General features: G+C 37.1%; 4 protein-coding genes across 5 annotated transcripts; 3 read left to right on the top strand and 1 right to left on the bottom strand.

Moving 5' to 3' along the window:
* The first annotated feature begins 1,379 nt into the window (after positions 1 to 1,379).
* On the top strand, positions 1,380 to 6,806 carry LOC113752639 (phosphate transporter PHO1 homolog 10). Its single transcript, XM_027296732.1, has 13 exons — positions 1,380 to 1,971; positions 2,781 to 3,027; positions 3,133 to 3,181; positions 3,328 to 3,399; positions 3,743 to 3,872; positions 3,997 to 4,111; positions 4,224 to 4,482; positions 4,569 to 4,673; positions 4,767 to 4,811; positions 4,897 to 5,043; positions 5,905 to 6,183; positions 6,272 to 6,408; positions 6,686 to 6,806. Exons 1-13 carry the CDS (start codon positions 1,380 to 1,382, stop codon positions 6,804 to 6,806), a joined length of 2,298 nt encoding a protein of 765 aa, XP_027152533.1.
* Positions 6,807 to 10,150: 3,344 nt separating this feature from the next.
* LOC113753929 (neurofilament light polypeptide-like) lies at positions 10,151 to 11,195 on the top strand. Its single transcript, XM_027298207.1, has one exon. The coding sequence runs from the start codon at positions 10,208 to 10,210 to the stop codon at positions 11,012 to 11,014; it is 807 nt and encodes a 268-aa protein (XP_027154008.1). The 5' UTR covers positions 10,151 to 10,207; the 3' UTR covers positions 11,015 to 11,195.
* A 2,486-nt stretch (positions 11,196 to 13,681) lies between these two features.
* On the top strand, positions 13,682 to 18,171 carry LOC113751080 (ribulose-1,5 bisphosphate carboxylase/oxygenase large subunit N-methyltransferase, chloroplastic). Its single transcript, XM_027294943.1, has 6 exons — positions 13,682 to 14,266; positions 14,386 to 14,414; positions 14,755 to 14,966; positions 15,628 to 15,753; positions 16,416 to 16,820; positions 17,449 to 18,171. The coding sequence occupies exons 1-6, from the start codon at positions 13,776 to 13,778 to the stop codon at positions 17,656 to 17,658; spliced, it is 1,473 nt and encodes a 490-aa protein (XP_027150744.1). The 5' UTR covers positions 13,682 to 13,775; the 3' UTR covers positions 17,659 to 18,171.
* Positions 18,172 to 18,474: 303 nt separating this feature from the next.
* On the bottom strand, positions 18,475 to 25,127 carry LOC113751237 (O-fucosyltransferase 3). Of its 2 annotated transcripts, XM_027295175.1 has the most exons (9): positions 24,915 to 25,127; positions 24,206 to 24,513; positions 22,173 to 22,240; positions 22,003 to 22,091; positions 21,728 to 21,890; positions 21,282 to 21,571; positions 20,104 to 20,308; positions 19,388 to 19,545; positions 18,475 to 19,294 (listed from the first exon to the last, which is right to left on the bottom strand). In XM_027295175.1, the coding sequence occupies exons 2-9, from the start codon at positions 24,483 to 24,485 to the stop codon at positions 19,021 to 19,023; spliced, it is 1,527 nt and encodes a 508-aa protein (XP_027150976.1). In that variant the 5' UTR covers positions 24,486 to 24,513; positions 24,915 to 25,127; the 3' UTR covers positions 18,475 to 19,020. The 2 variants fall into 2 exon arrangements, with proteins under 2 accessions (XP_027150976.1, XP_027150975.1); XM_027295174.1 differs by having other exon boundaries at positions 24,206 to 25,127.
* Between the last annotated feature and the right edge of the window lie 1,050 nt (positions 25,128 to 26,177).

Raw genomic sequence — 26,177 nt, 5'->3', positions numbered from 1 at the left:
ATCAAAATTTCAAATATTCGTACGGTTGCGATCGCATCTTATGCTACCCTTTACGGTGGTCTTAACACCACCAAAGTACCCCACCCTAACTAACTGAGAAGTTGAAGCAGTGGCAAAGCAGCACAAGAAACTTGGGAGGGAGGGGTTTAGAAACATCTCATGCATTCACATTCTGGGTTCTAAAACCGTTTCCTGCTCTGCTCTGCGCTTCTCAGCTCTCTCCGCGACTGAGGCACTTTCTCTCTCCAGGCTTTTCTATTCAGTACACAGTTTCTCTCTCTCTCTCTCTCTCTCTCACACACACGCACTAAAAAGCAAGCTAGAACACTCATTTTCGAGTAGTGCTGTGCGTGATAGTAGAATAGTTTTAATAATTATTGTGAAAGCTGTAATAGATCATGGGGATAAATGAAAATCTCATGCATGCACCGCCCGAGATATAGCGCTTGCTTCTGAATTTGGATTGCGCGATTGAAGCTTTCGAATGCGTTTATATATATATATATTTGCTGTTGATTTGATTTGTTATCTATTTTGTTCTGTCCAAAAATTCGAGCTACATTTAGCTTAAGAGAAAGGATTGATGAGTTTGGGTAATGTTAAGTTGTATACGCTAAAATGTAGTTCGGAATACTATTACGAATCTGTTACGCGATTCTTTTTTTAAAGTTAAATTGGCTGGTTTTCCCTTAGGTTGTAGTGTTTGAAATTTTACTAGCAGTGTTAGAAGAAGAGGTGAAGAAAATAAAAGAAATTATGTTTGGTTAAATCATTATGTAATTCTTGTTGGTTAAGAAGTATTGATAGGGATTATATAGTCATGGAAGTGAACCAGTCAAATTAATCTCAGCCAGCCAACCCCCCAGGCTGACTTCTGGAGTTCATCTGGTTATAGCAATAGGCTAATGATTAATTCTGTACTGAGCTACGGATGTGAATTCACGGTGGTGTTATTGTTTGAACATAAATAAAAATTTTTTGTTAATAGACAACTAGAGTTCCTTGTCATTTGGAAGAAAGAGAAGTCGTTCAGGGTGACAAGTGGTCTTGAAATTCTGGAAAAGCATAAGGTTTCCTCTCCACTATGAGATGTAGTTACTGGCTAGATTTATTTCATGTGCATTTTGACCATGTTCAGATACACATGCTTGATCGATTGATTTTCTGTACTATAATTAGTTGACAATTAATTGCGATGATTCTACAGTGTTTGTCAATTTCCTTCTCCTGTTGCATACTACAATTTGTTTCCAACCCAACTCATGTTGCATGGTGGAGAAACGGCACTTAATTTCACTTTTCTCTTGTATTTTGTAGAAATATATACATGATTGTGTAGAAAGGAGGTACAACCACATTGTCTGCAGTACAATGCAGAAATGAAGTTTGGCAAGGCATTTAAAAAACAAAAGGTCCCTGAGTGGACAGAAGCCTATGTTGACTATAACGGACTCAAACATGTATTGCAAGAGATCCGTCGACTCAAACAAAGTAAGCAACCTCCAACTCCATTAAGATCTGCTCAAAAGAGAAACTCTAGTGGTCTAAATCTACAAGCTAGAAACAGTTATGGCATGGGGGATATAGAAGACCAAGCTATAGCTGTAAATACTGTTAAACAGCAGAACTCTAGAAAGTTATACAACACAGAGTTTCTTTTGTCCCCTGAAGAAGGAGGAGAGAATGAGAAAACATTCTTTAGAAAACTTGATGAGGAGCTCAACAAGGTCAATACCTTTTATAAGGACAAGGTGGAAGAAGTGATAAATGAAGCATCTTTGCTCAATAAACAGATGGATGCATTGATTGCTTTCCGAACTAAGGTGATGAATCCACATCGTGGTACATCAAGCTCTCCAAAAGGCATCCCTACAGATGTCAAAAATTCAGCAGTCTCAAAAACTAGTTCCCCTAGTAGAGCTGCAGGTAAGTGCATAAACTACATTACGGCTTTGTCCCCTAAATCAGAAAGTGAGCACAGCTAGACCGATTTGAGATGCAATATGCATCTGAGTGAGCTAAATACAGTACAAAGACTACTAAGTGTGGCATCTGAATTGAACTGAAAACTAGTTTGTGAATGAATTTCAAGAACTGGAATTTCTACGCTGATGTGTTCAAAATATGCAGAAGAGATAACGACAGAAAGGTGTTATTCAACACTGATTGTTCTTTTAAAGAGATTGAAATTGTACCATCTGTGATATTAACCAGGAAAGCTTGAAATTTACTTGTTAGTTTGTGGGCGTGGTATCTCATTGATTGTAAGTATTGCCATGTGACACAGCAAGTGCTAAATTCTTAGGATTGTTAAACTGGGACAACAGAAATAACTAGTTTTTTCAAGGCCAAAATACAACATACAGCGCTGATGGCTTCTTCATATTTCCGCAAGCTTGCAGAAATTTGATAATGTGGTTTCAATACGCTTATGATTGTGGAACTGAATGAATTAGCGCAGGTCATGTATAACCTTGTTTACAATGATCCACGTGTTGTCAATTGCTTCAGAACGCATTCTAGAAATTATGTTCTCATACTTCTTAATTTGCCTTCATACAGAACAAGTGTGAGAAATGGCAGACTTAGAGTTGAAATTTGTAATACTGCAAAAATTGACTGTTCAAGCAGTGAGGCAATGCTGATTCATAAGCATTACCGTCTCTTTTATTGATTTTCATAACTGCTCTGAGGTTTTACATTAACATGCCAATATACAGCAACGGAGCAAACTGATTTAGAATCTCCAGTAGAACTACAGCATCTGAACAATGGCAAAGTCACTGGGAGTTCTTTAAGGGAGGATGCAAATGTCAGAGAAAATGAAACACATTCTTTAGATATCCTTGATAGAGTGAAGATTACTAATCCATTAGAAAGTCCAATATCAACTATTAGAGGCTTCTTGATGGATGAGAAAGAAAAGGGCTTGAGTTTCAACAAAGATGAGCTAAAGAAAGTTGAGGAAAGACTAAAAATTATTTTTTCTGAGTACTATAAGAAGCTTCAACTTCTCAAAAACTACAGGTCAGGAATGTTAACTTTCTGTTGTATTTCATTGAATTCTTAAAACAGTTTTTGCTTCACTTTCAAATAATGAATTTGTTGTTCATCTCATGGACGATGTCACAGTTTCATGAACCTCTCGGCATTTTCCAAGATTTTAAAAAAGTATGAAAAGGTATGACACTAATCTCCAAGCTTTTCAGATTGGAACCTTCCAATATGTTGTTAAATGAAGAATCTTCATTTGAAAGCCAATTCTGGAAGTTCTGTGATTGGTAAAGTGGAAGCAGAAATTGTCATCTAACCTTTTCCTGTGTGCAGATTACATCAAGGAATGCAGCGAGACCATACATGAGAATGGTAGATAGTTCTTACCTTGGGAGTTGTGATGAGGTTTGTTTATTCTGCTACTCGTTTATAACCATATAACAGGTTGATATCATGTTTTGTATAATTTCAATATTGAGTTAATGCATCTAAGACATGATAGAGTGAATTCTTAAATGTACATAAGAGACTGATACCGATCTTCAAACCAAGGAGCACACATATATTTGCTCTCTTATTTTGAGAGTTCCTCTTTTAAAAGATTGAATTGGGTTGAAAGATGCGATTAAGGTCCACATTGTTGTGTTCTTTGTTTCTCAACAATGGTTAATTCTCAAGTTTCAAGAATGTGGTCTTTGAAAGTAATTACAATAATGCTATTTGTATTCCTTACTTTATGCTGTCTCAGGTTAGTGGGCTCTTGGAGAGGGTGGAGGCAACCTTTATCAAGCACTTTGCAAAGTCTAACCGCAGAGAGGGCATGAAGTTATTGAGGCCAAAACAGAAAACAGAAAAGCACTGCATAACATTCTTTTCAGGTGAAGAAAGATTGTTGCCAGAATAGGCTGCTTCAAACTTGAAAAGTAGCTTGTAACATTCAACTCTTCTTAATAAGGGAATCTTTATTTTGGTTTAGCTGGTAATCCAATTTGATCTTTCCAGGCTTCTTTTCTGGTTTCACGATCGCACTTCTAATTGCAGTTATATTACTACTAGAAGCTAAAAGATTAATAGAGGATGGAAACTTGTACATAAACAGCATTTTGCCACTTTACAGGTAACAGAGAACTTCCCTCTTCCTTTGTTTGAGTATGTGATACGTTTCTTAGGAGTTCACTTTTCTATTCTGTCTTTAGTTCCTCTATCCTGAATACAAAATCTTCTTGCAGTTTCCATGCCTATCTTGTTCTACATACGCTCTTGTATGCTGCAAACATATATTTCTGGAGGCGCTACAGGATCAACTATCCTTTTATATTTGGTTTCAAACAGGGAACTGAATTAGGTTATCAGGAAGTATTTCTCCTCGGGAATGGACTTGCAATGCTTGCTCTTGCCACTTTCCTGGTACATTTGCACATACAGATGGACTCAGGAGCTCAAGATCACCAGAAATATGCCAAATTCATGCCTTTAGGCCTGATCACTGTGAGATCCAATTATCAACCAAATGTTGATCAACTACTGCTACATTGATTCCATTTATGGGCTGAAGTATTTTGTTGATAATATAGGTTATATTCATCATTATGTTCTGTCCTTTCAACATTATCTATCATTCAAGTCGTGTATTCCTAATGAAAAGCATATTTCGCTGTATCTGTGCTCCTCTTTATAAGGTAATTTTGCCTGGAAAATTTTGTATATGAACATAATTATAGAGGTATACATATTTATGACTACGTTCTTTTCTGAATTCTGCATTCATGCAGGTCACTCTTCCAGATTTTTTTTTGGCAGACCAACTCACTAGCCAGGTCTAGATCTTACTTATGCTTCAGGGGGTTTTTGTTTGTGATACTTTGCTCCTATTTTTATGTTTTGTATTTTGTTCAATTACAGATACAGGCGATGAGGAGCATTGAGTACTATATTTGCTACTACGGTTATGGGACTTCTAAGGGACAAAATAAGTGTACTACTCGTGATGTCTATGCCGTTTTCTACTTCATTATTGCAGTCATACCATACTGGCTTCGCTTCCTTCAGGTCTCACTCAATTCATTCTCCTCATTGAGTTTTTAACTCCGCAAACATTCATGCTTTATGATCCATCAAAAGATTTTAACAGCAATATGGCTTCGAGCATGATGTAATGAATCATCTTGGTGACACGTCGTTCTTTCTTTTTATTTCATTAGTTTACCTATCTCATGTTCAACAATTATATTCACCAAGATGTAACCCACTTACAGGTATAAAACAGAGAAACCTCTGACATTGCTAATGCAGGAAATAGATTTTGGACTAACAAATCCATGGTACTTTCTGTTTGGCCTTGTTGTATATATGTGGCTAACTAATATAAACTGCTTTTCTTCTGATGGTTATTCCGCTAGCTCATTCTTAGTATCCAGAACTTTAATGCAAATCTTTTCTAGTTCTTTGTTAATATAATTGTCAAGATAAGGGCTCTAAGAAATTGCACAAGAAAGTTCAATAAATTGTTGATGCGTCTAAGCCTTCATAAATAGTTGATCCTCTCATTTTCTACTCGCTTGTACAGTATAAGGAACTATGTAGTAATTACTGAAAAAGAAATGGAGAGGCCTGTGATTGACAAAGGCGAGTGAAACAATAAATTGTTAATGAAGAGCATCAAGACCTGTGTTCACAGTCCTGCAGTTAAAAACTTATGCAACCTGTTTCCTAGAATCTTTTATTTTACTCTTCATGTTTGGTAATTATTAGGACTTCACAACTGAGATATCCAAAATACTTCACTTGTGCTCCTTCTGAACCCAAAAAAGAGCTGATATCTACTTACTGTGCGCTTGTTGGTTCTGTATTTAGCAATAACTTGCTTTTTTGGCCAACTGGAACAATCATAGGCTCCATGTGACTTTGTAGTGTGTCCGACGACTGTTGGAAGAGAGAGATTACTGTCACGGATGTAATGCTGTGAGATATTTCTCAACAATTATTGCAGTTGTCATCCGAACGGCTTTTGAACTGAGGAAGGGTTTGACATGGAAGATATTGGCCATTGCGAGCTCAGCAATTGCAACTATCATGAACACGTACTGGGATATTGTAGTGGATTGGGGACTTCTTCACAAGAAATCAAACAACTTTCTTTTGAGAGATAAGCTTGTTCTTTCCCACAAGAGTGTGTACTTTTCAGCTATGGTAATGTGAAAAGCATCTTCTCGCAATTTATTGGGTTTCTTGTAGAGTAAGATGTCTGTTGTGTTATGTGTTGTGTTTTTCTTATCAGGTATTGGATGTTCTTCTAAGATTTGCTTGGCTACAACTGGTATTGCCCTTTGATTTGCATTCCCTCAGTGGAAATGCAATTTTAATCACATTTTCTAGCCTGGAAATCCTTCGGCGTGGGATGTGGAACTTTTTCAGGTAAATTCTCCTTATTTACTTGCAATTTAACCATGGTGCCTTTTGGCAGTGCCAGTCTCCCAAGCCATAGATTTAATCGGGCACTTGGCTCAACCAAGACATTTCCATATCATTGCGTCTGCTTCTGTACTTCAATCCATGCATTCATTAGCTACTTTAACATGACCTTATTTCCTTGCTTGGAGTAACTACTGGAAACAATCTTGTCGTTGTGCTTTCACAGAACCATAGAGAAAAAAAGGGGACTTTAACACGAAATCTTTTTTTACTCCATCAGGTTGGAGAATGAGCATTTAAACAATGTTGGAAAGTACAGAGCATTCAAGTCGGTCCCACTGCCTTTCAATTACAATGACGAGAATGACGAGAATGATGAGATTGATGACAAGGATGATTAAACATCTATAGCTTTTATATGACTTCTGGCTGGCTATGAAACTATCCAATGATACTCTTCCGTCAAAGAAGTGGTGTCGCAAATGGATTGTTATCACCCGCCAGCTCAATGATCATTCTTTTTTTTTTTTTTTAACAAGTGTCAAAGAGACAAATAACAGAGGCATTTTACCACTTTGTAGGAGTTTTGATCTAGCTAGATTCGTGGTGAATGTCATTTAGTTCAGAGTTGCCTGTTTTTGGTCCGCCCGGCAACAAATTACCGTCAAAACTTCTGCTCATTCAAATGCTACTAGTCGCATTCGGCAAGGAACTGGCAGATGGGACTTAACTATCGTTGCATCCTTCCTCTTTTGTTGCAGAGCGGAAAAGAAGAAGATGAAGACGTTGAGCCAACTTTGGGACTCCATGATAGAGTAGTCATTTGTGTGGCAAATGTAGATTGACCCTAGCAAGTGTCATTTGAAAATGTCCAGTACTGATAATGATACTAATTGTCAAATTCGCATGCTTTTCATTACACTTCTGGATCATATATATAGGTTTTAACTAGTAAAAACAGACCTTCAAGTTCAAATACAACTACCAATTGTTCAATCACCAAAAAAAACATCCCAAAAAACAGGAAAATTGGGGCCCAAATTGGAAGTGTACAGGTAAAGCTGAGAACCTTATGATCTTTATTTTATAGGAAAAGGGCTAAGAAGCTAATAGAATCCAATCCATCCATAATAAAACTTAAAAAAGTAATCAGCACTCAAATCAAAATAAGTAGGTTTTAAAGTTTCCTTTTGGTTGTGGACTTGCATGGCTGCATGGACTGGCTTTGTCTCCAAGTAAGCGCCCAAACGTTATACTTGTGAATTCTTCTCGAGTCGAGTCCCCAGAAAAGAAAGTACTAAATCGTTTGTAAGAGGCTCTTCAAAAAACAACTTCCATGGCAACCAATTTGGCCTCCACCTCTGCTATGTCATCCCCAACTTCCCAAGAAACCCACAATTCAACACTTGAATCAGAGCCAAACCATGAACCCACAGGGGCCACAACCCCTGCAGGTACCGAAGGAGCCGCAGCAGAAAAATCATCATCGGAAGATAACTCACAAGTCAAAAAAGACTTCGCCGTTCCAGAAGGTCATGAGGTCAGAGGAGAAGGAGGAGGAAAAGAAGTAGAAGAGGCTATTTGCGGGTTTCGCCTATTTTGGAAAGACCACCGTTTTAAAGACATTATAGTTTTGGAAGAGTGGCAAAACTGTGTGGAAGAATGTTTAGAAAAGGCAGATGATGATGATGAGGAGGAAGCTGTCAAAGAGATTAACAGAGCATATGTTCAAAGGGAAGTGGTCAAGCGCTTTAACATTACTACGGTGCTGAAGGGGTGCGTAAGAGCACATCCTGATTACTGCGGCCCACTGTTGCAGGCTGAGAAGGCTGCGCGGAGGGAGGAGGAGGAGGAGGCGGCCAGGAAGAGGTTGGGGTCAGTCACAGCTTGGATCTTGGATTGATATATGCATTTTTTTTTTATCCTTCAGAATTTACGTACAGTTGTTGTAGTTGTGGACTCGTAAGCTAGGAGTTCTGGAAGTTGCATTTTATGTCTGTTTTGCTGCTTTGAACTTTCGCGTCTTACTTCTTGACATCTATTCCTAACACTTGCATGAAATACGTAAGCAGTGGCTGCCAAGAGTCTAGTCATCAATGGATTTTTATGAAATCAAGATAATTTCATAAGTGAAATAGACGAATTAAATGCACTTCAATTAATTTAGAGAAATCGCAAACGAGAGAGAGAGAGAGACAGAAACGAAGGAAAAGTGAATCTCCATCATTAGAGTTTTTTAAAAATTTTTTAGTAAAGAAAATGTGAAGATAATATTAGTAGTTTTAAAACTTAAAAAAAAAAAAGCTACTAAACATAACATAATGTCATATTAAAAAAAAAGGTTACCCCAAATAAGTTGCTCTTGAGTGTGTAAATAAATATAGAACAAAGGGAGAAAAAAAAAAAAAAAAAAACAGTAAGGCAGAAGAATCCTTGGGTACAAAAGATTATTATTCCTTTTTTTTTAAGAAAATATTAATTACAATGCCCTTTTGTTAATCATACTTTCAATATTATTTTTATCAATAATTTTTTTATTAGATTATATGATAAAATAAATAGGAAAAGTGTGATTAACAAAAAGTGAGTGTGTTTCGATAGGAGATTATTAAAATAATTATTGTAAAACTTTTTATGACGTGGTGTATGTGAGATAAAAAGCTATGTTAAAAATTGTGGTTGTAATGTAAGCAAATAATTTTTTTTCCATATCATGGTAGTGTAACTTACATAGAACTTCAATTTTGATTACAATTGCCGAATCACTAACTTGGTTTCTTTGTTCTCTTTTGACAAAATTACTAAATTAAAAGGGAAAATCGTTCAAAATATCCCTAATATTTTACAAAATAACTTTTTTCATCATTCACTTTTAAAAGTGTAATTTTACGTCCCTTACAAATTCATATTGATTAAATTTGGTTCTTACCTAGGTTTTCGACTAGTTTTTGGACGGAGTTCACTATGTGCTTTGCACGTGATCATTTTTTAAGGATAAAATTATCAAATCAAATTTTACATATTTCGATTCACAGTCACTCACATTTCATAAAATGAATTTTTTCGTCCCTCATATTTTACAAAATAAATTTTTTCATTTTTCATATTTTTCAAAATGAATTTTTTCATCGCTCATTAATCATGTGTGCTAATAGTTTTTTTTTAAACCCATGTATATATCTATTTGATTTCACTTGAATAGTACAAATAGCATGTAATATATCTTTAATTGATTTTGCCAGACGAAATAAAAAACTAATCGAAAACCTAGATAGGGACCAAATTTGATCAATGTGAATTTATAAGGGACGTAAAATTACACTTTTAAAAATAAGGGGCGAAAAAAGTTACTTTACAAAATATGAAGAGCGTTTTAAACTATTTTTCCAAATTAAAAATTGCACAAATGAAACAAAAGAAGACTCAAAATTGAAATTTGAAATATAAAACTACAAAAAATTATGCCCATCCATAATTTATTTATTTATTTATTTTTTCTATAAGTTGCCCGTCCATTAATTTTAAACAAAAAAAGGAAACCAAAACTTTATCTAGTCGTCAACCCCATTTGTCAAATTGAAATTGGATTTTATCTTTTAAACTGACTTCATCCCCAAGCCATGAGAATTGTAATCACCAAAACTCTATACCTATACTTTGCTTACTATTCAGCCCTAAAAACGAACGAAGGAACCGTTTTAAAGTTAAAATTCCACAACAAACAATTAACAATAAAATAGAAAAAGTCGGAGAGAGACAGAAAGGGTTTAAGAGAAATAGAGGGTTTAAGAAGGAAACTGCCATGGGAGGCAATTTGTCTACGACTTCATCAGAAAACCCTAGTTCCCCCACCACCTCCGCTACCACCGCCACAAAAACAGCCTCCGCCGCCATGCCACCCTCGGTTTCCCCACCAACCCACAATTCTAAGCCCCTGTCGGAGGCAACCCATGATCATACACCGCGTGAAGCCAATACCGCAGTGGAAGAATCATCGGATCCACCGTCAGAAAATCAGTCAGAGGACTTGGAACTCAAAAAAGACGACGCCGTCCCAGAAGGGGAGGTTGAAGGAGGAGGAGAGGAGGAGGAGGAGGAGGGGGAATGTGGGTTTTGCTTATTTATGAAAGGGGGAGGATGTAAGGACGTTTTTATTGAGTGGGAAAAGTGTGTTGAAGAAGGTGAAGCAAAGAATGAAGACATTGTGGACAAGTGCGCTGAGATTACTGGTAATTTGAAGAGATGTATGGAAGCTCATGCTGATTATTATGGCCCACTTTTGCTGGCTGAGAAGGCTGCTCAAGAGGAGGCCAGAAAGGAATTGGAGAAAGATAAAGAAAAAGAAACTGAGAAGGGGAATGAGGAATCAGCATCAGTGGAAAATTCCGATAAAGATGGAGCCTTGGGGGTTTCCGAGCAGAAGATTGAAGAGAAAGACGGAGTCTCGGGTGATTCGGAGCGGAAGAGTAAGGAGAAAGATGGGGCTTTGAGTGTTCCTGGGCAGAAGAGTGACGAGAAAGATTGGGTTTCGGGTATTTCTCAGCAAAAAAGTGAGGAGAAAGATGGAGTTTTGGGTGGTTCTGAGGAAAAGAAAGATCAGGGTTCTTGACTTTTTCTTTTTTGTCGGAAATTAGGAATTTTTTTGCTGTTTTCAATTCATATGATGAATTTTGCGGAGGATTGGGAGCAATGGAATTATAGAGATTATTATAAGGTAACTGTAGGGAAATGCTGAGATTTTTTACCACAATTGATAAATTTGAAATAATTGTACTTTTGACATTAGCTGGAAAGTTCTAAATTGTAGTACTATTATTCCTTTGCAATCGAAAGTTCTTTGCTTTAATGATATTTCTTACATTATGTTAAGGTCTGATTTTGGATGTGTACGTGATAAATTATAAAGTGAGGATGTGTTTGTGACCTGAAACTGAGTGAGATTTGCTTGTTCATAAAAAGTTGGTGTACAACTTATTGCTTTCTCAAATTTAAATGATTTGAATGTAAAATCATCTTGGTGGAACGTTTGAGAGTTCATTGCCAGTAAAGCTGAACAAGATCAATCATTGAATGCTATGCATTCAGAGGGTAATTGCTTTTCTCTGCTTCTGACGCTACCAGTTCAGTGGATTTCGCGGAATCTGTTTGTTCAGATTCTTGTTATGTCAACACTGAATGCAAATTCTTTGTTTTGCTTAGGGAAGTGATGGTGAAATCTGTCTCTACATTCCCCTGCTTCTGTGCATTTGTGGTGTTTGATTGTGGGGTGTGTGTGCTTATAGATGTCAATTAGCACTACGGAGTTTTTGCAAATATGGGACATAGGTTTAGGAGCAAGGATGCAAATTTCAGCAACAGCTATCTTGAATTGGAGACTGAATGATAAAGTTTTAAACCTAGAGCACAAAGTTTCTTAAGACTTCAAGCATTCACCTCCATAGCAAGAAACTTGACTGACTTGGAGTGCAAGTTGAATTTTTTCTAATTTCTCTTAATGGTTAATAACTATTAGGCCTTGAAGCACATTTGAAAGTCTTAATGAATATGACCAATTGAATTCCGGCATAATCTTGCATCCAGAGCAATCCAGAGCACAGAGTTTCTTAAGACTTTATGCATTCACCTCCATAGCAAGAAACTTTACTGACTTGTATTGCAAGTTGAATTTATTCTAATTTCTCTTATTGGTTAATAACTATTAGGCCTTGAAGCACATTTGGAAGTCTTAATGAGTAAGACCTAATGACTTCTGGCATAACCTTGCATCTGCACTCTTACTTTGTTCAGATATCCAAGTTCATGTGGACAATTTCTCATGTTGCATGTCTGCTGTCTCCTGCCTGAGCTCTGGACCTTTGGTGATAATCTGATATTTTATCTGATCTGCCATTCGTAGGAAACTTTGTTTGCATCTATGAAAATGGGAATGTGAATTTGGCAAAGGGATATCAGAGGGAGTTGCTTTGTGAATGGACGTTGAGTCTAATATTCAACAAACTTTGACTCGTTTCTCTTCCGCTCTCTATTTCTCTTCTCTGTCGGTAATACGTACTATGTGTTTGTGAAATAGTTGTTTTTTTAAGATTTGTCTTCTTTCTTATGCACTTGTGAAATAGTTGTTTCTTTTAGATTTGTCTTCTTTCTTATGCACTTTTGTAGCTTCAAACTTTAATTGTCCAAGAAATAGAAGGTTCTACTTCTACATGAATCACAAGGCAAGAGCTTAATGAGAATTACATATATACATACTCCTGTCACTCTATTGCTGAGCATTTCCTCCAAAACATTGCATCTACTGTTCTTGTTTTGGAGAAAGCTGATTATTCTTTTATGCATGAGAAGATCGTTCATGATTGCGCCCCCCCCCCCCTCCCTCCCTCTCTTCCCCTCCCTTCTTTTATGCATTAAGGCCTATATACAACCTGTAGGGGTAAATCTTTTAATGGATGCTGTTTCCCTTTTTGGGGAAAGTTTTTGTTGGTCTTTGGGTGAAAGAGGGGGGGAGGGGGGGGGGGTTGCGTTTCTGATGCACAGATGTCATCACATATTTTTAAATTCGCTTCGTTTGTAAGTCATTGCCTATTGAAAGTTAAGTCTATTTAAACGAAAAAATTTGGACTCCGGAGAAGCAAAAAAGCTAGAACTGTCTGCAGTGTATCAGAGGGACGCAGGGATGGAGCGTGTTACAAGGAGAAAGATAACAAAGTGGAAAATAGTTTCTTCCTCCATTGCGCAATTCCATCACTGCTTGTCCCACCTTCAAGCGGAGTTGCATGATTCTCCGAAACTGGACACAGATTACGAATTGAACTACAAATTGCAATTACGAAACCTCTAATACGTGCTATAGGCTTCACTTGGAAAATTAATAAGACTCAATCATAGAGTAAAAGAATTCTTCCAAGTATGAACAAGGCAGATGTTAAGAAAATGGCAAATGGAAGAAGAATGGTTACCATAATAAATAAGACAAGCAAAGCTACATATTAACTTTCTCGAATTAGCAACTTGTAGGCTTCAAGCAAGATTTAACTGTTGTCTCAAGCAAATTTCTGAACTCAAATTTCAACCCTCACCTTCCCCCGGTCCTCAAGTATATTACGAAGGGTAAGACGCTCGAATTGTCCCGTGGAAGACAAAAGGTCTTCTTATGTTGTATAGAAGACAAAAAGCTCGAATTGCGTGTTTAGTTCGCTCAACCAAAACAAGGAAAAACTAAAAAAGAAAAAGAGGTAATGGGATAAGGGGAATAGAGAAAAGGAAATGATTATCCATTATCAGAAGCTATAAATAATTGCCACGGATTTAAACCTCATCTTTTGCCTCTCTGCTCATTGAACCAAACCAAAGAAAAACAAGCAGAAATAGCAATGTCCAATCTCTTCTCTCTCAATCCGTCGTCCTCCTTTCCGTATCTCTCCCCTTTAACACCCCCCAAAAAGTTCTCGTTTTGGAAAGCAAAACCCACTTTCCAGTTGAAGAAACCAGCACTTGTAACCTCAGTTCTCTCGACTAAAACTGACCCACAAATTCCCCAATCTGTACAGACATTCTGGCAGTGGCTTTGTGATGAAGGCGTGGTTTCGTCGAAAACTCCAGTGAAGCCAGGTGTTGTCCCAGAAGGCTTAGGCCTTGTTGCCACAAGGGACATTGCTAAAAATGAGGTCGTTTTGGAGGTTCCCAAGAGATTTTGGATCAATCCTGATGCAGCTGCAGCTTCAGAAATTGGTAGCGTTTGTTCTGGTTTGAAGCCTTGGATTGCTGTAGCTCTATTCTTGCTCGCAGAAAAGTCTAGAGAGGATTCTAAATGGAAATTTTACTTTGAAATTCTTCCACAGTCTACTGACTCCACTATTTTTTGGTTGGTCCAACTAAATTTACTATATTTGTTTTCTGTTCTTTTAGAAAATTTTTGCTTTTGAAAATTTGCAAGATTGAGTCTTTTTGATCCCTATTGTTTGACATGCTCTTCCAGTGCAGGTCAGACGAGGAGCTTGCTGAGCTTCAAGGTAATCCAGTTTGTTTTCCTTATTTCGCTTTTTTACATAGGGGTGACGGGGGTGCAGTGCACCTTGCACCAATTAACAAGGGGTGCTACAACTGAACCAATTGGGATTGTGGCATATAATTTCTCTTGTAGGACAAAAATCTTGGTGAAATTTTTTTGGCTATTTCTATCTTTTCCTCGAATTGCTGTCTCTAATATACTAAAGATTGAATTTTGAGGTTTACAAAATGAAGATCCGTAAAAATAGCAATTGAAAAGTAAAGGAGCTGAAGAAGCTTTTTATTTTGTTGCAGATTTTGCTCTGCATCCAAGATTGAAATGTTTTTTACTTCGTCTTTTAGGGACACAACTACTGAGCACGACATTAGGTGTGAAAGAGTATGTGCAAAATGAGTTTTTGAAAGTGGAAGCAGAAGTAATCCTTCCCAACCAGAAGCTTTTCCCTTCTCCTATAACTTTGGACGAGTTTTTTTGGGCATTTGGGATACTCAGATCAAGGGCATTCTCACGGCTTCGAAATCAGAATCTTGTTGTAATCCCGTTTGCTGACTTGGTAAGTCCTGAATGTATTGTTAGATTCATGTTCTGCTGTAATTGCTTTCAAATTTCATGTGCTGGTGGATCCTTTTTCAAAATAGTTGTTAAAATTGGTGAAAAGATAAAAATCCTAACCATACCATATACCATTGGAACATGCTTGAAACCAAATGCTTTTTTTATTTTTTAATGTTATTTTGCGTTAAAATCTCAAATATTTGCACTTTGCTTAGCTTCATTGGTTAGGAACATACGTTGCATGCACTAAATGTCTCACTGAGGAAACGTGATGGTTTTTCGAAGTCCAGCAAAAATGCGAACATGAAATGATACACACACTCGAAGGCTCTGTGTGTTGCTGAAAATTCTAATGCCAAACTTGGGATAAATACAAGGAGAAAACAAAGGATAGTATGAACCTTAGATGCAATAATAAACCTAAAGGCTCTTGTTAGCATCTTGAAGCTCCATTATTATTTTCTTTATTGTACAAGGACTTCTAAACAGATATAGAGGATTGAGTAAATGTCAATACGTCAGACACAACCAATTGTGGCCCTTTTATTACTCTTAACAATTTTGAGTTGTTCAGTCCTTTGATGTGGAACATAATTTCAACAGCTTTATAGAGTTCACTTGGACAATTATTTTTTTAAGACAGTTGGTATATGGATCAGATCAACCACAGTGACATTGTAACCACAGAAGATCATGCGCATGAAGTTAGAGGACCAGCAGGTCTTTTCTCTTGGGATTACCTATTTTCTCTGAGGAGCCCGTTACACCTTAAGGCTGGTGAACAGGTGAGGTTTATTAGCTGAAAGTATATATACTTTTTCACTTAGTTAAAAATGCTGCCTCAGGGATATCTGTACAAACACACACGCACAAATGGGCACTTAAATTTGTTAAACTTGAATATGTAACTTATCTTGTTATACCATGGATTGTCTAGTAGCTCCTAGTATGTCTTTCTCATAAGTATTTCCTTTACCTTCTATTGCTTGTATATCAGTGTATTGGTCAATGACCATTTACACCTGAGACAACAAAAGAGAAGAGAACCATTCTAGGAGCTAACTAGGTATGAGATCTGAGTTTAAGGGCCCTTTCTCTTCTAACTTCAGTTAGTTGAGGTGGGATATAAATGCACTTTGACAATGTACAATATGTGAATCAGTTCCAACTGGTTAGAATGCTAAGTGTGAAGTCACCAATTATTTCACCCAATTAGAGTAAGGCCCCATTTGGGGTTGCGGTGGCTTATAAAGAAGGATTTCTGACACAAGTTCTTTTAAGTTACCAAAAGTTGGGCTGCTTAAGTTACGGGAAATTAGTTACCAAACACTGTAAAAGTACTTTTAGTGCTTAAAAGCGCTTTTTTTGTAAACGCACCACAACCCCAAACGGGGCCTAAGTGAACTATGAAGTTAAAAAACCACACAATGGCATTCTGATTCTGCAGGTCTTCATTCAATATGACTTAAACAAGAGCAATGCTGATATGGCTTTGGACTATGGATTCGTTGAATCAGGGTCAAATCGTGATGCATTTACATTAACATTAGAAATTTCTGAGTCAGATCAATTTTTTGGGGACAAGCTGGATATTGCTGAGACAAATGGTTTAGGTGAAACTGCTTACTTTGATGTTAAATTGGATCGCCCTCTTCCACCAGCTATGCTTCCATATCTCCGGCTTGTAGCACTTGGCGGAACCGATGCTTTTCTTCTGGAATCAATTTTCAGAAATGCTGTTTGGGGTCACCTTGAATTGCCTGTTAGCCATGCAAATGAGGAGCTTATATGTCAAGTGGTTCAAAAAGCTTGCAAATCTGCACTTTCTGGCTACCCCACCACCATTGAGCAGGTGAGCAAGTCCTTTTGCTTTACGACCGAAATGAGTTCATTTTTTGAGCATCTTTGGCACATCTTGTTTAACTGAAATTAATGGACTTGTGGTTATCTTGTATGCTCCCTTGGCAATTGATAGACTAGGAGAGAAGACTGAGTTGTCCTCATTCATTTAATTCTGTTATAGTTGTTTGCCAAAGTATACCATTTGAAAACAGATCCTCTTAACATCTATATGACCATTGCAATAAATGGAAGCACGGTTAAAGCAGATCCAAGTGGCATGAGATTTTTATGGATGATGCAGAGATGTTGCAACTGCCTGTATACTGCTGTTGCTTACAGGCTCCAGAATTTTGCATAGATTGTATACTCTGTCTTCCTGTGTCCTAAAATCTCAAGCTCATATCCTTCAATTTTATTTCTTTAAGTACTCTATACTCTTTTCTTCCTCTAATAGGACATGATAGTCCCCTCATTCCTAGGATCCATGAAAGTCTTCTTGACTGTAGCCTGTAAGACAGTAGTTGGCTTACAAAGTTAGTTTGTCTCTGTGTTTTGACTGTGTCTTGAAAACTGGACCTGCATAATAATATATTTCAACCAGAAGGTTGTTAAAATGCTAATGAGGATGTAAACTGCAGGATGAGAAGCTAATAGAGAAAGGAAATCTTTGCACAAGGCATGAGATGGCTGTTAAGATAAGAGCAGGAGAGAAAAAGGTACTGCAACACATTGACAAAATCTTTGCAGAGAGAGAATCAGAGTTGGATGGCTTGGAATATTACCAAGAAAGGAGGCTCAAGGATCTTGGTCTAGTCGGCGAGCAAGGTGAGATAATCTTTTGGGAGTAGAGGGTAGCAGCCACCACCAAACATTTCTTGTTTGTTCATGTATTATGCTGCGAGGGAAGGACACAGACACAAGTTTACGTGGGATTAGCAGAGCATCTCTAAGTGGACACCATTGGCAGTGCATCTAAATCCTGCAGGAGGCAACTACAGCAATCATCATCCTCTGGAAAGCAGTCACCACATATTTCATAATCTGAACTCCCGCCACTGTCTGCAAGTGGTCCGGATTCATGAGCTTCTCTGCACTCGTGTCCTAGGATGGTCTTGGAGATTGAGCTTTCTGTTTTCCAAATTTTGAACTTGCTAATCTTACATGCTTCTGTTGGCCTAAATTTAGCAGGAACATTGTTTAAAGATACAGATCTGTACACCTGTTTGCCTCAATCGATGTGGACGTGTTCTAGAATCAGATGCACTCGCCTGCGAACCTGGGAGTGTGGGACACGAGATTGCTATTGGTAGTTATAACTCTAACAAAGCAAAGATAGGTTAAGGCCTGTACTCCCTCACGAACTGATATGAGTTAGCATCTACATAACAACCTGTAATTTCCTCTTCATCCTCGAATAAGTAAAAAGATTCAGAACCCCTTAGCTTAACAATCCAATGGAGAAAAAGGAACTTTGATACATCAAGGCTGGGTTAATCAAAGAGAACGCTTAACGGACCTGTTCTTTATTGCCTCAAACGTTACAGTACATATATAGATTTCAGATTCATATCATTTAACCTCCGTAATTGATTGTTGTGGAAAGGAATTTGTTAACATCAAAATAAGTGGAAGATTAAGTTATCTCAATGCATCAAGAAAGACACTAACTCAAAAACCTCAGAAGCCACTCAAATTTGCTCATATTGGGAATTTTACAGTGGTATTGGAGTAGTTATTGATTACAACCATCTAAGAGGCCTTCACTGCCTCGATTTTACCATCTTATCTGATCAGACAAGTGCCGAAAATGGCACCTGTTGACTAATCAATAGTGACACATGAATAATTAGCTTTCAGCTGGCAGCTCTTATGCTAAAACAATGAAAGATCCCATGAATAACCATCAGAAAAAACCAATTACATATGAACAAAAAGAATGATTAAAATTAAAATCCAAGTGGAACTTCTAAACCTTCATTTTCATTTCTATGTATTTTCTGCTGCTTCTTACAAAGCTCCCCATGTATGAACACACCGCTCTGATGCCCATGACAAGTCTGACATTTTCTTGATTTCTGAAAGATTTTCGATGGATGAACGCTAATGATCCCAAGCCTTTGCTAACTGAAACACCATGATTTCTTCACACGGTGTCTAGCAAGGACCCTTGGAATTGAATCACAAATTGAGGCTTGGTTTGGCGGCACATGTTATCGGACTACAGTTGAATTCCGAGGGCCTAATAAGTCATCACAACTTGTTCCCTCGCACAGGCATTCTTGCGGATTTGCATAGAAATAATCTTCTTCTTTCGGTTTATCAACAAGAACTCTACGACGTGCAGGCTGTCCCATTCTGCTCTCATGTGCCAACCGCACAGCAACAGAAAACTCATCCCATGAGATCGTCCCATTCTGATGCAAATCCAATAGTGCTACAAGTCTTTTCCGGTCCAATTGGATGGTTCTTTTGAAACCCAGATACCTGCCAAAAATGTAATCAGGGCCTTTCACAGTGCTAAGAGCTCTGATACACCAAAATGGCTCCCAAAACACTTATAATTTGTAAAACATATACCTTCGATGACCTTCCACGACTCTTGCCATGTTTCCATCATAGGTGGGAACAAATGTATTACTGGCCACTGAAACAATGAAATCAAGGGCAGCCATTTGAGATGAATGATTCTGAAACTGTCGCAGATCTTCAGGATCTAACAGCATCTCCTTTTTCACCTGAAATTGAAATAGCAACGGAATTCAAGGAAATAACATTAAGGTATTTTTATAGGACCATTAAGTCATTTTAACATTAAGTCATTTTGAAATTGAAATAACATTAAGTCATTTTATATAGCACATGCACCAATCCAAACATTAAGGTATTTTTATAGGACCATTCTACATACGTTATTGAAAGGATCAAGTGGAACCGTCCAGTCACTGATTAAGTATACATTCTGGGATGGAAAATTAAAAGCTGGGCAGTAACAGTGATGATATTTGTACATCAATTGTTTCCCAACTATTTGGAATTATTAGTTTGGTTATGTAGATGCACTCCGAATGGACAAACAATCTACTTGTGTAGATTTTACCCATTAGCTACCAGCCCCCAAGATCCAAAAAAAGGTTGGAAAAATTACCACGCTGAGCCCACTTCTTAATTATTACTTGAAGTTTTCTAGTGACACTCCATCATTTAATAAGCTTTCAGGAGAAACAGAATTTAGCACGCCCAATATTCACTGCACAACATGTTAGCGAAAGATGATCTTGTCTGCAATCACTTACAATCCTGGGAAATGCAGTTCTTAGTGCGGCAAGTCTCCTTGCACTGCCATATATTTCACCAGATGCAATATATATCTGTGTGTCTCTGTCAAAACCCAATGCTTTCAAAATCAATGATGTCTCCTCCGGGGTAAGAGGGCATAAGCCCTCAGATCTTTTTACATCAGATATTATCTCTTTCTCTTTCCACCAAGGAAATGCATACCTGAAACCACAGTACAGCCTAGAAATTCCATAAACCTGAAAATCATATTCTAAGTATATTTGTGAAAACATGATGATGTAATAGTTCTCTAACAAGGAATTATGGACCAAAAAATTAATACTCCACAAATCTCTGTCTCTTCTAACTTTATCATACTTTACACTTTGTTTGAACATCATATAACCACAAAGTAGTCTTCTAAGAGACATGGCATAAAAAGACTCCATCTTTGCAAGGGAAGCATGGGACTAATTGCAGTCAACCCACCTCCATTGGTCCAAAACTCGATCTGACAAAGTGATGTCAATGGGAAATTTAAAAAAGAAAAGAATTGTGTGAAAAAATGCGATCATAGTTCTACTTGACCATCAATCTATGTTTCCAGGATAGCAATAATAGATAACAGACAAAGTGACAGGGTAAACCAAAAGCCTGGTGTAGCTCTACTCACCCATCAATCTACATCTTCCAGGATAGCAATAATAGAAAACAGACAAGGTGACAGGGTGAACCAAGAGCCTACTTAGGTTCAGAACTTTTGTTTTGGGGGAGGGGAGGAGGGGAGGGGAGAGGGGAGGGAGTACACCATGTCTTTTAATCATGCATGAAATAGCGATCGCTTTAGTCATTGCAACCGCCAATTATGTAGAAATCCATGAAATTAATCTGGAATAAGCACCCATGTCACTCATCTCTCAAGCACAAAGCTTGAGAGATAACCTAGTGGATCTTTTCCTAAGAAATCAGTATTCATGTTTCTGGCCAAAAGACCTGATATAGATACATGTGTCTGCTACTGAGCAACAAGAATCTTATTTCCCCCATTAACTAAACAGAATATCCAGCATTGGATGATTGTGTCTGTATCATGTTAATGTAGTCAATGAGAATAAAATCTGCCATTTTTTTATGCTGAGAAAAATTCCAGCGACATATTTATCCAAATAATGCATCAAATTCAACAAGCAATTACCTCAACCGTTTAAGCTCCTCAGCTTCCTCCTCAGTGCATCCATGGGTACAACCGGAGAAAGCCAACATGTCCATCTCATATCTTAAATGCAATGCCATGAACGGTCCACTTTCTTGCAGAATGCGCACCAACTTTCGACCCAAAGCCTCAATCTCAGGGGTGAACTTAAGTGCTTGGAAATTGACACGACATCTGAGTCTTTGAAGCTCAACAGGAAGTCCATTGTTTGCGAGTCGAGTGTCTGTTCTGTTGAAGTGTATCACCTTGTACTTGGCAGATAAGGGTAAGATCTGCATGTTCAAATGAAAGCACCAAGTTTGATCATGGGTTCTTCTATAGAAGTATAAGAAGCATATTTAGGTGTCTGTCTACCTTTGTGAAAAGAAATGTCATCCAGATTATGTAATTGATAGAGATATATTTGTAACAATACAAAGTAAACAAACCTGTTCCAAGTAGTACTTATCATTTGACCAGCTAACAGGAGGCATCTGTAGAATTTGGTTCCCAAGTTTCCTTCCAAACCTTTTAGGCAATCTCTTAATAATCCGAACTTCATCTCTTAATGAGTCAATGAAGTGTCTTACGTTAAAAATGTCATCAAAATCACTGCAAGTTATACACCATAGAAATTTCTATAACAGAAAGAAATGGAGGTATAGAAATCCAAATGCTTCTGAATTACTACAAGTTAACCACTTCTGGATAAAATCTGAAGTACCTAGGATCAGCCCAGAATGATTTCTTATCAAGCTCTGGAATAATCAAAGTGAGATTTAAAAGCCGAGCAACTGTTACCATGTCACAGATCTAGCATTCCAAATTGACTAAGTCAGTAACTAGACAATAAGAAGACCACTGCAACAGAAACCATAGGAGTTCCATACATACCGCAGCGCGCATTTGATTCAAGCCGCCATTGCAAGACACTTTAAGAAAACCATTACTTGTATAATTTCCTGCAAAAACACACATTCCTCTCTCAGTATGTGCAAAACTTATTTGCAAAGACTGACAGACATCATTTGCTTATTAATGGTCAAAAGGTAATTACTTTTGTCTATACGTAGCAACATGGACAATAAACATAAAACTGCATATGCCACTAGTGTATTTATAGGTTTACTACTTAACAGTGGTTTATAATCCCTGTGACAGCAATCCAATATGTTTCATTACATTAACAGTGGCTGGATATGTGACTTTATTATCCCCATGGTACTCATTGAAAGAAACACTTGCTACTTTGTTTTCCTCACGGACACTCAAACTCCACATCATGTTAGACTACCATTACCTATCATATATATCTCCGCTTGAGAAATCAATTACTTACTTGTCTCACAAATGACCAAATATTCAGACCAAATTTGAAAAGTCAAGTCTACTATTTCTTTTACACTTAGTCTTTACCACACCAAAGGTGTAAGAGCTTTTTACTACATAAGCACGTTTAGATGAATGTTACATAAATTACATCTGAATGTCAAACAAAATTTTTCTGCACATTGCATCGTAGGAAAGACAAATCCTTTATTTCAAGCTTATCATGCAAAGTAATTAAACATATTACTTTGTATGAACTCAAATTGAGTATGTTCTTGCTCTCAAATATATATATATATATATATATATACATATATCATCGATCAAGGTTCCAAAAAATATACCATGTTGGAAGAACCTCAGCATCTTTAAACAATATATCGTCATGAGAGAGGGTGAGAGAGAGAGAGAGAGAGAGAAGAGAGCAGCTTTTTCAGAGGTAGTTTACATTACAACCAGAAGGTTAAAAGAATGCATATAAGAATAACTTTCAGAGTTTTTTCTTAAGAGAAGGGGAGTATGATTAGTGTGTCATTTGGAGGCCATTATGTACTATTTGTAGTATATCATCAGTACCTCTTCAATCTGGTTCCTTAAGTTGACCTAGCGCTTTGGGTGAGTAATAAGATTAATTAAGCAAATGAAGGCAGAGAATCAAAGATGTGAACATTTAAAATTTCATTAGTACAAACTTAATGAAAATTCAAGCCAAGAAGCTTCTTTTTGCTTCTTTAAGCCAATTAAATGAAGATCAATGACCCAAATTCAGTTTATTATATAGTGTCTTAAAGAGTTAAACCAACTTTAAGAGATAACAACATTCCAAAGAAGCAAAAGGGATGTAGAAAATCTATTACAAGTAAAGGAGGCAAAAACAAGGCCAAAAGTTGGTGAAATAGCAAACAAGTTTAATTGCAGGCTACTGTAATAAGCACAAACTACAAGACTTGGAGTTGGCCTGTTTCGTTGCTAAAGTAAAGACCATCTTTTCCATGCGTAAGGTGTGGATAAAAAGAAATGTAAAACTAACAATAATTAGATATCCAGAAGAAAAAACACAGCACCTTTTATATATTTAGAGCTTGCCATTTATTTGTCATTGTAAAGGCAAACTAATATTCATGCAGAAAAAACCAAACAGCCCATCTGTCCCTGAATTCAATAGAGATAAATAATCAACTCTGTAATTCCGTGATTACACAATTACAACAACCTTTCTCCAATTTTCTACTTAAGTTTGTCATATTTGACGGATTCCTACCACTGCTAGGTTATGTCTAATACTGTGTACAGATAAACATTTTCAATGAATCAAGCATCAATCATCCACATTGAAGTTAATATCTGACATCTAGTCACTCACTACTTTATGCATATCCAAACAGTAATAGAAACCTATTCCACAGAAACTCTATATGAATTTCCACGCCGTCCAGCAGATCTCACATCACCGACAAAGAGCTAAGACCACAAATACCGATCACATTATCCTAAAATGATGTAAAAACCACAAATATGCTATCAAACTCGCAATCTAAAATGCACATCCACGATAAAACAACCACTGGAAATGAATTTGGAGCTTTCAAGAAACTCACTGGCAGGCAAAAGAATGGGAGGAGATGGCACAGCATCTTCAACACGAAAGGACAATGTAGACGCTCCACTGAACCGGCTTGACAATCCAGTTAGTAAACGCGGATGCCACAGCTCGCCGACAGCCACCAGCTGAACCAAACAGGTCCATATCAAAATGCTTGAGCATACCCTTATAAACCAGACCTGTAACCTTGTTCTCTGGATTACTTGGCCCCCTTGTAAACTTCCCTTTTCTTTTTCGAGCCTTGCCTGTCCCAAACTCTCTGATCTAACCTCCATTTTCTTTAACCTTGCTCATCATTGAAGCCTATCCTTCATCTCAAAAATCAGCATTTAAAAAAATAAAAAGTTGCAGTCTTTTCTCAAATTCATGCAACCCGTTTTTAAAGATCTTAAATTGATGATGCTCAATTGGAGCAAATGCCAGAATGTAACTGAAATTTAGGACACTGCCCAGTTAAAAATTTTCAAAACTTGAGAAAACCCAATTGATGAAAATGCACCAGCATCTAATTAAAAAAATCCAAATTTTGAACAGCGTCCCTCCTTCCCAAGAAATCCCAATTGGCAAAAACAGACAAATTTAATTTAGATACAAAGTTTATATTAGAGAAATCATGCAATCCCAGATTGGGAAAAAAGCACAAAAACGATTTCCACAAAATAAAAATCCAAACATGAGGAGGAAATGAGAAGAGCAAAACCGACGGTGGATTCACGAGGTAAGATGTAGAGAAATTGAATATGGTCGGAATCCCTTCAATGAAAATTCTATGTGATTTTCCTTTGAGAAAAACAATTCTTATTTCTCTCTTTTGTTTCTTTTGGAGTGGAAAATAAAATATGAGAAGTGTCTGGGCAGTGGCCCTGTGTGAAATGATCAGTTGAAAAATGTATCTGAAAGAGAGGGGGAAGATGATCTCGCAGTGTCAAGGAGACAAAATTATATTATTTTGGAATATTTTTCCATCATTTCTAATATATACTACTATTATGTTTACCAAATACCAACCCAAAAAAAAAAAATACTATAGTACTAGTAATGAATGTTATGAATATTTTAACATCCAAATATGGGAAGTTAGATCTGCAGGTTGAGACTTGTGCTTTTAATTAAACTTGTTTTTATTGTCAATATAAAGTATATTAAAAAGGAAGTTTTGTTTTTGGGATGACACGTGACTAGGAGTTAGCTCATAGCACCAGTAAGAAAAAGAAAAAAAAAAGGGAGTAGTTACTCTAATAGCAGACCTCAATTATGAGTGGATTTGGGATTACTACGCGTAATTAATGAAGAGTTACTAATTTTGGAAGGAATTACATCTTCCAAAGTGTTTCTAATTCTCTTCTGGATTTCCATTGATCTGTAGACCAGGCGGAGTTTGGAAACTTGTGGTAGGAGCTAAATTATTTTACAGTGTGAAAGCGTTGAGAGAATATTTAGGATACAGTGCCAATTAGTATCAAAGATTAAAATAATAAGTATCTAAAAGTGTAAAAATCGATACTTCCTAAAGGTGAATATACTACTAATAATTGGTATCCCCTCATATTACAACTACAAGACAAGTGCTGATTAATCTTATGCTTTATCAAATGAACTAAAACCATTTCAGTTTTTAGAAAGAGGATTTGCATAAAGTGATAAAGATTTGGGTGAAACTATCTGTTCCTTGTTTCCTGTATGTTTCACTTAAAGTGAGGAAAAGTGGATAAATCTTTGGTTTAGATATATGGCTTTTGCAAAATTTGCATCCCTCCCTTAGCTTAACTGGCAATACCTTTGACCAAAACTGCCTGCATGGCTGGTCTGTTCAACTCGTACATTATTGTCTCCTTGTCCTTCAAATAAAGTCCAAATGTGTGTGTGTGTGTGTGTGTTTTTTTTTGCCCCCCAAAGGGTGGGTGCTAAAGACAACCATATGAGGATTTCATTTCCGCTAGTGTGTTAGAGACAGGTTAATGGTAGAA

The sequence above is a fragment of the Coffea eugenioides genome, chromosome 11 (genome assembly GCF_003713205.1).
Source record: "Coffea eugenioides isolate CCC68of chromosome 11, Ceug_1.0, whole genome shotgun sequence".
In the NCBI taxonomy this organism is placed as follows: Eukaryota; Viridiplantae; Streptophyta; class Magnoliopsida; order Gentianales; family Rubiaceae; genus Coffea; species Coffea eugenioides.
This window is presented reverse-complemented; position numbering and strand designations above follow the sequence as displayed.